The sequence below is a fragment of the Carassius gibelio genome, chromosome B11 (genome assembly GCF_023724105.1).
Source record: "Carassius gibelio isolate Cgi1373 ecotype wild population from Czech Republic chromosome B11, carGib1.2-hapl.c, whole genome shotgun sequence".
NCBI classification, from domain to species: domain Eukaryota; kingdom Metazoa; phylum Chordata; class Actinopteri; order Cypriniformes; family Cyprinidae; genus Carassius; species Carassius gibelio.
In genome coordinates this window covers 18431257-18444879 of record NC_068406.1, presented here as the reverse complement: position 1 = coordinate 18444879, position 13623 = coordinate 18431257, and the positions used below count along the sequence as shown (strand labels likewise).

Sequence of the window (13623 nt, the reverse complement as noted above, 5' to 3'; positions counted from 1 at the left end):
TATAGTAATATACAGCAGCTGTGTTGTGGTAAAGTCATTAGACAGCCAAAAGACAGATTCATATCACCTATGAAAGAGAGGTGGTCCCACAACAGACCTCAGAAATAAGGGTCCAGCTGAGCATATTGTAGCAGTGGTTGTTAGAACTGCCTATGAGGGTATTCAGGCCCATTAAAACATGCTTTCTTTAGTTATCCAAATAACTATAAATCCACTTACTAAATGTTTCAACAGTCTTGAAGTACAACAGGCTCTTATATTTGTGCCACAAACATTCATCAAGCCAATTCATCAATCAAGTTCATCTGGACCAAAGAATATCACGGAAAAAGGTACATCAACAAAATCAGTACAAAGTAAATATTCAGTTAACACAAGAAACAATCAAACACATGTTTTAAATAAAGATATTCAAAATGTCTGGATGTGTTTGTTTGCAAGGTAGCTGTGACAAGGCCATTCATAGGCAATGCAGTAGCATTATACAAAAAGGAGTAAGCCACAGGACCAGGCAGATAACAAAGCAAAAAAAAAAAAAACATTCTTCAAGAGATGTTGCCTCCGGTTATCTATTTCACAGTCTAAAACGGTTCAGTTTTGTTTGGTCTTTGTTCTCTATCTAAACTTTCTTTTTGTTTGACTGACTGATATACTATTCAGACCAGCAGCACGATTTGCAAGTGCAATGTAGTTTTTATATTTTGTGCAAGTAAATATAGAGTAACCTACATTTTAGCCATACTATTTAGTCGGTTTTTGCTCTGCCAATGAAAATATTTTCAAACAAAGCAACAGAAGACTGAAGCGTTGCATGAGATGTTCTTAAATGAAAGTGTTTTTTTAATGAAACAGCTGAGTGACTGATGTAGGGACCCAATCATGTTTCATTCATGTATAAATCAGTGTGTATAAACAAATCAGTTGAGTGAATGATTCAGTGATTCACTCATAAATACAGCACTTTGTCGCCAGCCAGTGGAGAAATGGTGTACCCACAGCAATAGTCACTGAACAGAGATACAGAGAGAAAAATATCAATATTATTATAAAAGTGACAGACATATTGCCTTAAAGCGGCAGAGAATATTTATGCCAGTCGGCTAAAATATTAACGGCACAATAATTGCTGCACTGTTTTGTGGCCCCCTAATGGAGTAATGGTTAAACAGAGATACAGAGAGAAAGAAAAATATTATTATAAAAGTGCCACACTACCCTTTCTAACATATGCCAAATCTAAATGCACTGACCCTGCTGCGTTTTCACACATTCTGCCATGAATGGAACAGGTAATGAGCTCTAGCTTTATTTACTTGGCTGACTTCCCAGAAAAACTCTTCAGGTGCAATTACTTACAGTAGGAGACCGCTCTGATATTTTGCTGAGTTCACATACTCTACCCCAGGGGTTTGGCAAATTGTGGTGGTTATTGGTGTCAGGCCCACCGGTTGGAGGAAGAGCTTGGTAAGCAGATATCCCAGTGAACCTCAGTCTGATAACATCAACCAGATCTCCACCATAGACATCATCAAAATGCCTGTGGTGGCCACAACTGCATTACCAAATAGCACTTCATTCATTCAAAACCAGAGGAAAAAGCTGAGTGGTGAAGCTGTTTGTGACGGCATTTTCCTTCTGATCCAAAATGTTGCTCTGGGTGGCAAAATAACAAGGTGTAATGCTTGCTTGTTAAGCATGATGCAAAACAATTAAAAAAAATATGCAATTTTTTGTCAGTACAGAAAGTCTGCGCCCCAATAATTGCATTGTTCACACATACTGTGCATCTGAGCCTGCACATCTGTCAATCATTTGTGTCTGTCTGTGAATGTGTGTAAGCAAACACAATAAAATCAACCCAGATGGCAAGACTTGCACACTCAGACATACACAATCATCTGTCAAGCACATGCCAAACTAAATCCTTCTCACCTTAGTAAAATAAGAAGAACTATATGAGTGAATGTGCTTCAGATATACATGGTTAAATTCAACACCATACGTATGACTAACAATTGGTTGTTTTCACTTGTGCCAAACCATTAAGCTATGGGCAATTAGTCTCATGCATATTGGATACAAAAGTGGAAACACTTCAGGAATGTCAAAGTCGTTATCAGATTGGTTGAATTCTACAGGATTTCCGCATGTCGAGTTCTTTAATGTTCCGCCTGGAGACAAAGATGCCGTGGCACCAAACCCCCTCACAAAAGAAGAAAGCCTCTGTGTTTACAACTGTGACGACGAGCGCTTATCAGGATCAACTAAACACTGAATTTTCAAAAGTACTGTATGTGAAATATTTAAAGTTTGCGCCATAGAATCTTTAAAATATGTTATTTTGGCGACATTTCCATGCCTCGAAATGACGACATCTCAGTCAAACTGCCTCATGGGCGGGCCTTGGCCAATGAAAGCTGCCATGAATTCCAGACCTTCAGTTTGAGACTATTGGCAATAAATTTTAAAGCATGCAATAAAGCTTGATATGCAAATCAATTTAAGTTGTATGAGGAAGGAAAGACAGTTCCTTGCCAAAAGGGTACTCCAGTTACACCCTTTCCAGCCTTTTACATTTTAATTAAAAACAAACTTTGGGTTCGCCCCAGATGACAGTGATACTAGCTTAATAATATAGCCTTGGCACAGTTACAGTATATTGCTGTGCCATACACAAAATCTGACCTAAATTAACACACAATTTATCAGAGTAAATATCACAATGACTCATGTAAGTACTCATTAAGTGCCATTACGACATGCAAAAAAACTCACCCATTGTAACGCTGAGGTAATGGTGTTTAATAGAAACCAGCCTGTGCCTGAATAGTGAGATCAATCTAAGCATTATTCATAATGGCATGGACTCAATTTGAGTAAATAAGTTTTAAGACTGAAATTAAAGGGGCAACTCCCTAACATACCTAAGATCTCACACGATACAAAAATGATCTTCCTAAAAACAGAACTGGACCAGCACCAGAGACACGTCTTCACACATCACAGTCCTTCAACAGAAAGGACAAAGAAAAACACAAAATAAATGTAACCCAAAGAGTCCCAGTTTGTTAATTTAGAGAACATAGAACTGGTACACTATGATTTCTTCAGAAGTGTCGTGTTTCTTGACAACCACATGTAATTAAAAAACGCGTCATTTAAAGTGTAAAAACAACAACAACAAAAACACACTACTTAATATATATCAATATACTCTGGGAAAAATATCTCACAAGTGTTACTTTCACAATTTATTTTTCCTCATAACTAATGGGCATTTATACAGTATATTATACAGTATACAACTACCTTAAAATGTGACATACCTCACAACTGTCTTTTTCATATCATCAAAACTTTATATTTCTCATTGTGATCTTTCATCATAATTTCATCATAACTTAATGTCTCATTATAATGACTTTCTATCTCACAGCTGTGCCATTTTACCATAATTGCCATTTCATTTCTCGTGTTTCTATGTATCATGAAGCTGCACATTTTTCATAACTGTGACAAATTATTTCTCATAATCGTATGTACATTTTTTTTTCAATCATATTGATTATAACTTATTTTTATGTGCGTGTGATCTAATATAGGAGGGTTATTTGTGGTGGGTTGAAATGGAGCGGAATAGGTCTCTGGGCTGTTTAAGAGCTCCAATCAATCCCTGAATGGAGCTGACCGCAATTCCAGCCCACGAATGTATGATTCTCATTTAGCACAGATGTGCAAATCTGGGACATTGCCAGCGATCTCAGAGGAAGACAACACAAAACAGTCATTTTAAGACTTGAAACTGACAGAGTGCTGCAGCTCTTAAGACTTACATTTCTAAAACAACATGTCACAGATGTTGCTACTCCAGATGTTGAAGTCCTTTTGGGTTTTAAATATAAGCACGAGTCTGACATCACAGTGTGAACGTGCAATTGTGAGCGAGGGAGATAAATAGGTCTCAATGGGAATAAAATCCATGTTTTTCACATCTCGTCACCATTGCTCTGCAGCTGCTGCTCTCTGCACAAGACCCAAAAGAAAAAAGAAAAAGAGGAAAAGTAACTGTGTGAGAGGTTACCTTTTTTTTTTTTACTTCAGAGAAACTCAGGCATACAAGTATGCAAAAAGCACAAAAATAGGAAGCTATCCAGTACTCTGTGGTTATACTAAATAAAAAGCACATGATTTTGATGGAGTATCAAAGGATGAAGGATCCACGTGATCGGGCAGAGAATGGTGCTGGAAAGAATTCTGACCCCATGCTTCCTGCACTAATCTCCACCCTGTCCCACCGGCCCTGTGGTCCTCAATACACACCCATTTACATGCATCAGTGTGTACAGCAGCGGTGTTAAGGCATGGATGTTTCGATTCAATTTGAGGCACTTTCCCTGAGGGCGGGGCAGGGAGAATTGTTGACCTACAGAAGGAAAAGAGGGAACGACCCAATAGGCAGCCTGCTTAGCAGAGGAGAACAGGGGAAGTACGGAGGAAAGAGGGGGAAAGAACAGAGTGAGAGAGGAGGAGAAAGCAAGGTGGGAGAGCAGAACTCTGTGATAGTGAAGTGACAGCAAGAGGATTCATCAAACAAGGGCAAGAACCAGCAACAGGTAAGAAACTCTTTGTTTCTTCATAACAACCATAAATCAGTCTCAAAAGAGACAAGCAACATGAATACATACATAATAATCAGGAAATCTGTGGCACATGAACTTAGCCATTACTTTAGTCCTAAGTCTGCTTTCTTTAGCCAAGTGTCAAAAACATTTTGTTAAAATATGATTACATTGGCTGTTCACTCAAGTACTTTCTTGTAGTCTTTTTTTTCTGGCAACTACTTCATAGGGTTCAATTAATGTTCCGATTTTTCACTTTAACACCTCGGAGTGTGGTGCTAAAACAGGTAGAAAAACTAAATAATTAAACAACTAATGATTAAAATTCTTTAAAATAAAACCATTTGTAAACAATAATATAACATATACATGTAATAAATACATATAATAATAAAAGCATAAAAAAATTTATAAAAACAAATGTAATTTAACAAAACAATCACGAATTATGCATTGTTCATCTTTCTTTTGACCTGTCCAGGTCTATCCTCCTGTCTGATCTATCAAAGTGTGTACATTTTAAGACATGAGAAACCAGCTGAAAACAAAATAGTGAAAATACCCAACAGTTTATAGCAGAGTCTGGCTATAGGGATTCTAGGTATCTGTTACATTCATCAAACTTGCACCTGATATGTCATAAGCTTTTTCTTAGATTTTTTTTTTTATGTTGAAAAAGATATATATATATCTTTTTCAACATCTCTCAACCAAATCTAAAACTCAACAGTTCCGTCCTATTTCGAGTCTTGCCAGCACTGACTCATAACATGTTTTTGTTATTATGCATTTGTCTCATACCTAGTAATGACCTAAATCTCCTTATATGGTCACAAATATCTTTTAGCTTTGTCAATCAGCATTTTCTGAATAAATCAGCTTCCCAGATAGGACCGCACTCTCATGTGCACCCCACCTAAAGCAGGAATGCAGAAATAGAAACAAATCAACACTTTCCCAGGTTTCCTCTCTGTCAAGGCCCGAGCGCTGCTGCCTGCTTTCCATGACCATGCAGCTGACACCCAGCCAGGCACTTTCAGCCAAACATCTGATCGAGATCATGTGCACTGTTCCTTGTTTTGTGCCTGAGTGTGAGTCTCTGCATAGGGTGCATAAAATATCCAATTTCTCCAGTGAAATTATTTATCTAGACTAAACAATGGAGTTGCACAGGGATGTTTTTAGGGTCTGACACCTTCTAATCAAATCAAATCTAATATTAGATCATCTTAACCCTGTGTAAACAAGCCTCACAGTGTTTACATTTGTAGACATAAACAACTAGGTTTATTGACCCAAATACATCAAAGCTACTTAATATAATTTCACTTATTTTTACCATCAAGTTTCAACCACACAGTTTTTCACAAGTTTAGTACAAAACAGATATCAAAGGAAATTCCTAAAGGGAGCTAAGGGCAGAAAAAAAGATGCAGAAGTGTATCCGTTGGTTTATTTTACAAAACCATTTTCCACTGAACCTTAGTAAGAACAATAATCTTCAACTTGAGATCACGTCCCAGCAGACAATCTGCCAGAACATAAAAATCACTTATAAAATTATGAGAACCCTGAAAAAAACATTAGTTCTGATTTGTATCAGAATATTCCCAAAGAGAACATCAGGGCCCTTCTCTAAAAATGGAAACTTAAGCACAGTTGGGTAATCAAGACAATGATCCAAAAGTCATGTGACTCCAAAGTAGAAAAGACCCATTACACCCCCAAAAAAAAGCTAAATAAAAATGTTTTTTTCAGCTTCAAGTTCAGACATAAACCCAAAAGAGATGTCGCATAAAATCGTAAAGTATAACAGTCCTTGCTTTATTTTGAATGGGATTGGATTAAAGTTAAAAGTCAAGCAAGACTTATATTGAATTACTGAAGCTTTGGTAGCAGTCGCTGTTATCATATAGAAGTTAAGAAGCAGATAAAGAATCCTCAATGAGACTATTTTGGCCTTATAAGAGGCATTATTAACACAAGAAGTTTTTGAAATATGGGTTATGTGAATAAATATGAATAAAAAAATAAAAGAGTTCATATTTTCTGAAAAGAAATCAAGCAACATGGCTCGTCTTTATACTTTTTACTGCCTGCAAACGAACTTAATTATAAACTAATGACAAACATCTCAAACACATTTCTGGCTAAGTGGGTTGGCTAATCTGTTGGATCTAGATTTATAAGTATTAATCCTCTATGCAATTATGTAATGTACTTTTTGTTCCAGCAATCAGCAATTAAACTGTGGTGTTTGTTAAGTAAAACTGACACACAGAAGTGCAGCTAGCATAGTAACACTGCAACTGTTCCAGCCATTGGTCTCCTCTAAGCTCCCCTGGGTGTTTAGCCTGTTTCCCTCATTAGGACTCACTCTTTCCTACTGTAGGTCTTATATTGCACAATAGAGTCTTTATCAGAGGCCTGTGCAGAGAAACCTCTAAATCCTTCTGACAAAGCTCAGAGCAAAAATTGAAAGTCTGTAGCTCTGTCATGCAAAAAACAAACAAAAAAAAACAGAGTCACAGAAACATGACACGTCTCCTGCAGAACATGCCTCAACAATATAAAAAAAACTGAATTGTGAAAGAAATTATCAGCTTAGGATTAGGCAAAATGACAATGTTTTCTTGCTGCTTCTCTGTTCAGGACCATGAAAGCTGGGCTTGCATACTGCTCTCTTCTTGTCCTTCTTCTGATCACAGATGTCTGTGGCCAGCGAAGACCAAGGCCAAAGCCTGTCCGTCCATCTACCACCAGGAAACCCCCTGCTCCCAAGAAACCATCTCCTCCTGCCCCAAAATCTGAGCTCGAACCCCAGGAACCCACAGACTTCCCCCCTCCGATCCTAGGCCCACCCTCTGAATTCCCAGACTGCCCCAGAGAGTGTTTCTGCCCGCCATCGTACCCAAATGCCCTGTACTGTGAAAACCGCAACCTCCGGAAGATCCCGGTCATCCCGTTCCGCACCCACTACCTGTACCTACAGAACAACTACATTGACCAAATAACAGCAGACCCCTTCAAAAACTGCACTGAGCTTAAGTGGATAAATCTGGAAAATAACCGCATCCGTTCGGTGGAGAAACAAGTGTTTGAGAAGCTTCCAAACCTCCTTTACCTTTATATGCACAGGAACCAGCTAAAGGAGGTGCCTGGCGACTTGCCGTCCGGTCTGGAGCAGCTCAGACTCAGCCGCAACAAAATATCAAAGATCCCTCCAGGAGCATTCAGCAAGATGGAACATCTCGCACTTCTGGACCTGCATCACAACAACATCGGCGACAGCAGCTTGGGCAAGAACATCTTCAAAGATCTGAAGAATTTGATTCAGCTCAACCTGGCCCACAACATCCTCAGGAAGATGCCTGTGAACATACCGAAGAGCCTCTTCCAACTGTTCTTGGACAAAAATAACATTGAGGAGATTCCACGGGATTACTTTAAGGATTTCACACACCTGGCCTTTGTGAGACTCAACCACAACCATCTTAGCGACAAAGGTCTTCCAAAGTTGGTATTCAACGTCAGCACGATGTTGGATTTGCATTTGTCCCATAACAGGCTGAGCACTATTCCCCTGTTCAACTCTGAGCTGGAGCAACTTCACCTCAACCACAATAACATTGAGAGTATGAACCTCATTGTATTTCAATTTGTTACTGTGCCACAGAAATGTCCTCCAAAATAATACCTTTGCTTATCTTTGCAGGTTTAAACGGCACTGAGATCTGTCCTTCCAACTCTTTCAACATGCATGATGACAACGATGCACCTAAATTGAGATACTTGCGTCTGGATGGCAATCACTTGAGTCCTCCTATCCCCTCAGATGTCATCATGTGCTTCAGACACCTTTATGCTATAGTAATGTAAAATAGTTTGAGTGATGAACAGATTCATAAATGCCTGTGCACAACCAGGCCTTCCTGTCTACTTGACAGTACTGATTGAATCAAACAGTACCGGAGATACAAGCAATGAATGCAGTTTTTTCCCTTTATGTTCAGAAATGTTTCACTGCGTAACCTTAAATCCTTCAATGCATCGTATTTATTGAATTTCCTGCCTTGAATACAACTGAGCATGAGTATTCTGCATTAAACGTTTCTATGTAATTACACAAATCAGAAGCAGCAGCTATGGCTGAGTGGAATTAATAAAACCCTAAAAATAAAGGTACATTAATGGACGTATTGTGTGACAGACAACAGGCGTAGTTACAATTGAGGAATATATGGAGTAGACTAAAATACAATGAAACAAAATGATAAATGGGGGAATAACGTAACTACTGTGTAGTTGAAAATGTCCTTAATGTGCCTGTGTTTTTAAGGTACTGTGTGTAGTCCTGCCTTTACCTTGTGTCACTATTCTATATTAATAAATATGTATATAATAAAATGTTCCATTTAACACACTTTAAAAAAAAAAATCTCTCATAGAGCATGTAGAATTTTTATTCCATACTCCACATAACATAACATAACATAGAATCCAACAATAAAACTAGACAACAAGCAGTCTTTAAAACGAAGCTTCCAAAAGTGGGTTTAAGCAAAGATGCCATAAAAAAACTATTTTGGTTTCTTTTAACGATTTTTACAGTGAACTGTTCTTAAAAAACGAAACAAAAAAAATTTAACTGGTACATTTTTCTTTTATGTTTGTAGTGACACCTTGTGGGAACATTGTACATTACACTGAGTAATGGAAATTATATTGAGTTCTCCAAATGATTTATGCTATTTAAAAAAAAAAAAAAAAAAAAAAATTATATATATATATATATATATATATATATATATATATATATATATATATATATATATATATATACACACACACAAAAGAACTGTAAACAATAAATAAAATAAATAATAATAATAATAATTATATAAATAAATAAATATGCAGAAATTATGAAATCTATCATTAGAAACCGTGGAACTTTCAGGATAGGTCAAATGAACCACTAAATCATTTAACATAATGCAACAGTACAACTGGGGACTTTTTATCTAGTAATATTTATTAATGATAAATTATTAGTGTTTTATTAGTGTATTCTCTCGCTGCTCACTGACTGCAAATTAATTTACTGTTTCAAAATCTTTAACATTTTTAAACTATTAATCAAACAAGAATTTCATGTAATTAGTTTTCTTGCTGCGTAAGAAGTATTTCCACACAAGGCTACCTGTACTGCTGCATTACTGGTTTGATTGGCAAGCATTCAGAGCAACCGTTGTTAGGAAGGACAAAAAGAAATCAAACTGCCTGCAGCATCAGGAAACAGAGCAAGAAAGGTCTGAACTTATTTCCTGTCAGTGGAGCCCAGGCGTAGCAGAAATAGCATTCTACTGGACCATGAACTTGGTCTAAATGTACCATGTACTAAAAATAAGCAATGCTGGTAATTTCATAGAATAACCAGTAAACAAACTTGTCCCATAACACAATAACGTAAAGAAATGAGTTGTCACCTTTAGAAAAAAAAAAAAAAAAAAGAATATAAATAAACAAAACATCAAATATGAAAATGATCTTTGGTCACTAAAGGAAATTTTATGTACGCAACTGTTCATGTGAGCTGCGCTGAAAGGTAAAAAAAGACACATGATTAAAAAGGAAACTCCGACTTTTCAGTAAGGCTTTATCAGTTGCAATGGTAGACACACATGATTTAGAGATGCTGGTAAAGCTAAAGCTCGTACTAAATGTCCTAGGTTTAAATTTCAGAAGCGATATGACGAACGCTTATCACTTGATCAAGTCCCTTATCCCCAAGAAGGCCCCCGGGGGACTGTCCCTGTGGTAAGTGTATACAGTAAAGTGCCTTTAAAATGAAGGCTGCTAAATAAAGAATAATCAAATGACGAAATGATGAGTAAAAGCAGTGTTCAGTCTTTCTCCCTCATTATTATTTAGAAAAGTTACTATATATAATTTTCTAAATTCCCAACAGTTATTTAATTCCCGACAAAATAACATCAAATGTATTCTCAGTCTAATGTATTTTGAAAGAAATTAATGTTTATTCAGGAAGGATGCTTTCAACTTGACCATACGTGATTGTAAAGACTTTTACATTGTTACAAAAAAAAAAAAAAAAAAGATAAATAAATAAATAAATAAAACTTTCCTTTTCTCAAAGAATAATGAAGAGGAGAAAAAAAAGCTTTTTCACAAAAATATTAAGTGTAACAGTTTCTGACAAATCACATGACACTGAAGACTGGAGTAATGGCGTCTTAAAATGTAGCTTTGCCATAACAGAAATACTTCACAATATTACTGTATTTTTGATTGAATAAATGCAGCCTTGGTATGCATAGGAAAAATCTTTCAATAATTTTAAATAATTTTACCCCAAACATTTTTTATGGTTTATTATTGCACTTCCTTTACCGTAAAGGGAGGTAGAATAGAATTTCCCCTTCTATCCCACTATGAGAGAACCTGCCATCATCATGCAGAGATGCACATCATTCTGTGAAGAAAAACACCTGGACCAGGTAATGGCATACAGCAAAGTGAACATACACAAGCATGAACTCAGGTAACACTTCCAGCACATCCAGCAAAGCATGGTGAGCACATTTACAGTCTAGCCTAAGTCATGCATTAATTTTAGCATTTCCTTCGGTTAAAATATCTGCTGGTGGTTAGATGCATGCTAAACATGTATAATGCGCCAAGTCAATTTCCCACCATAACAACGTCGTCATTAGTGATGACGTCAAACAGGAGTCTGACAGGTCACCCAACAGGTTACTGCTTTATTTTAAGTTCTTCTAGAACTCTGCATGGCTAAATCAAAAGAACAGCATGTAGCAAGAAATTATTTTATATTTCGGTTTTGGGTTCAATGTGCCGATGACTTTTAAGCATGACAAAACAGAAAAGAGCAAAAGGAATATTTCAGTAAACCTATGGAAACTCCTGCCAATGTCTTCAGCTGTTTGTCAAGTTGATGAATCAGATCTCTGGCAAAAACGGAGCAGATAATTCACATGTAAACAAAGCCATTTTTGAGTTGGCCTCATTTTATTGCATCTGTGGTTTGAGGTTATGTAGTAAGTACAACGGCAATGCAATCTGATAATATCTTGTGTTTTGACAGACTTCAGGAGATGATCACAAGGGAATCAGATTACTTAGAAAAGATATGATGCACAGTTTACAGGTAACATTTTTTTAAATAACAGATTTTTTTTTTTACATCAAAACCTTGGTAGAATAAACGGATCTATCAAAATATCTGTGATTTATGTGTCTTCCCCACTATTAGGCTACAGAAAGCTGCTGTTTCCTCAGGCAACTCCTTCACTTCTACACGCATATAGTTTTTATCAACTACACCAGCAGATATTCCCTACATCACAGAACCTCCAGTGTTCTTCAGTGTCACCAAGGACTTGCGAGTGTGTATATAACACTACTAGTTCAAGAATGTTTTCATTGTAAGACTGGAAAAAAATTTGGAAAAGTCCCACAAACTGTTGTAACTCGCAAATCTTTTTACAAAGGTCAAGGGGTCAAAGACCTTACTTTGGCATTTGAATGGCATCCGAAATCCCTGCAGAGGGTCTCTGGCTAAAACACTGTTGAGTCATAAAAAATTTGTAAGCTACAATATTTGGGACTTTTCTTATTGTTTCTGTTTTACTGACTCTGACCTACATACTGTACCTGTCTGCAAATAAATGGACGTGCAAGTTTGATTATCTATAAATCAAGAAGCAACTGTAAATGAAATGAACTGTGTATGTTAGAATATTTGTGAAGGATAGAGGCAGGTGTAAGCACAGGAATAGAGATAGCTTTTAGCAGACTAATCTAATCGTGTCACTGCTTCTGTCTATCCAAAAGCATGCTAAAGCACACTGTGAGTGCGGGGAAGATCCCAAACTAAAACTCACAGGCATTCAAACCACATGTACCAACGTAAGAGATATAATTGACTGACAGGACACACAATAAAGATATTTATTACGGTTCTAAAACAGGGACGGCTGTATAGATTCAAGAATAAAGTATCTTTACTGCTTGACTCTAAAAACAGTTTTAAAAAGGTCCCGCTTCCTTGGTAGGCCTTTGCGGTCAGTTTGTGATCTGTGATTTCCGTTGAATTGTTGCCTTAATAAAAAAAGATGTGATTTATAAAATAAAGATAAATTCAAACTGTTATGAGTCACCTGTTTTCCCACAAAATCGATTCAGATTAATTGAAAGCCATTCATCACTCAAGAACTGATGCTTCATATGAAGAGTTTTGCATCATTACGGTAAACACAAGTAACCGTATGTGTTTGTCATGTTTATGCTAACGGAAACGCACTTATGTTAAGAGCTGACGCATATTGTTTCTGCAGGTGATCACTGTGTTTTCTGACAGACCTTTATATCAGGTGGCTACAGAAACATAAACCGCACTGACTTTCAATTTAGGTAACAAGTTCATGACTCTTCATATCAAACAAACAGATATTGAGGCACTAATGCGTCACACCACGTCAAATTCTGACTTAATTATTAATGGAAAGGAACAGCAAAACTGTGGTAAGCAATAGAAAGAAAATGAATGACACAACACTTCTGTTAAATGCTGCTGTACAACTGATTTGGGAATACCACTTGACTATACTAAGAAACAGCAGAAGAATATAGTATGAACAGTGTATCATCTATGTATCTATTTTCCAAACCACTTAACCTATGTGGGTTCATGGCAATGGTGGAGCCTAAGTAAGAGTAGTATGCTATTCCTAATTCAGCAGCACCTTACATACTTCCAACAAGCATCCTTACTGACATCTAGTGGCCAGTAGTGGTGTTAAACTTTTCACACAAAAAAATATTCTATATTTACTCATACAAACCGCATACCAGTGGAAATAATAAAACATTCCACCTAATTGCAGTGGTGTAATGTTACAAAGTAATAATACTTCATTACAGTACTTAAAGGGGTCATATGATGTGATTTCAAGTTTTC

At 36.8% G+C, this 13623-nt stretch overlaps 1 protein-coding gene across 1 annotated transcript; it reads left to right on the top strand.

Moving 5' to 3' along the window:
* The first annotated feature begins 4357 nt into the window (after positions 1-4357).
* Positions 4358-9026, top strand: LOC127968458 (prolargin). Its single transcript, XM_052569715.1, has 3 exons — positions 4358-4613; positions 7272-8254; positions 8335-9026. The coding sequence occupies exons 2-3, from the start codon at positions 7276-7278 to the stop codon at positions 8496-8498; spliced, it is 1143 nt and encodes a 380-aa protein (XP_052425675.1). The 5' UTR covers positions 4358-4613; positions 7272-7275; the 3' UTR covers positions 8499-9026.
* Positions 9027-13623: the final 4597 nt, after the last annotated feature.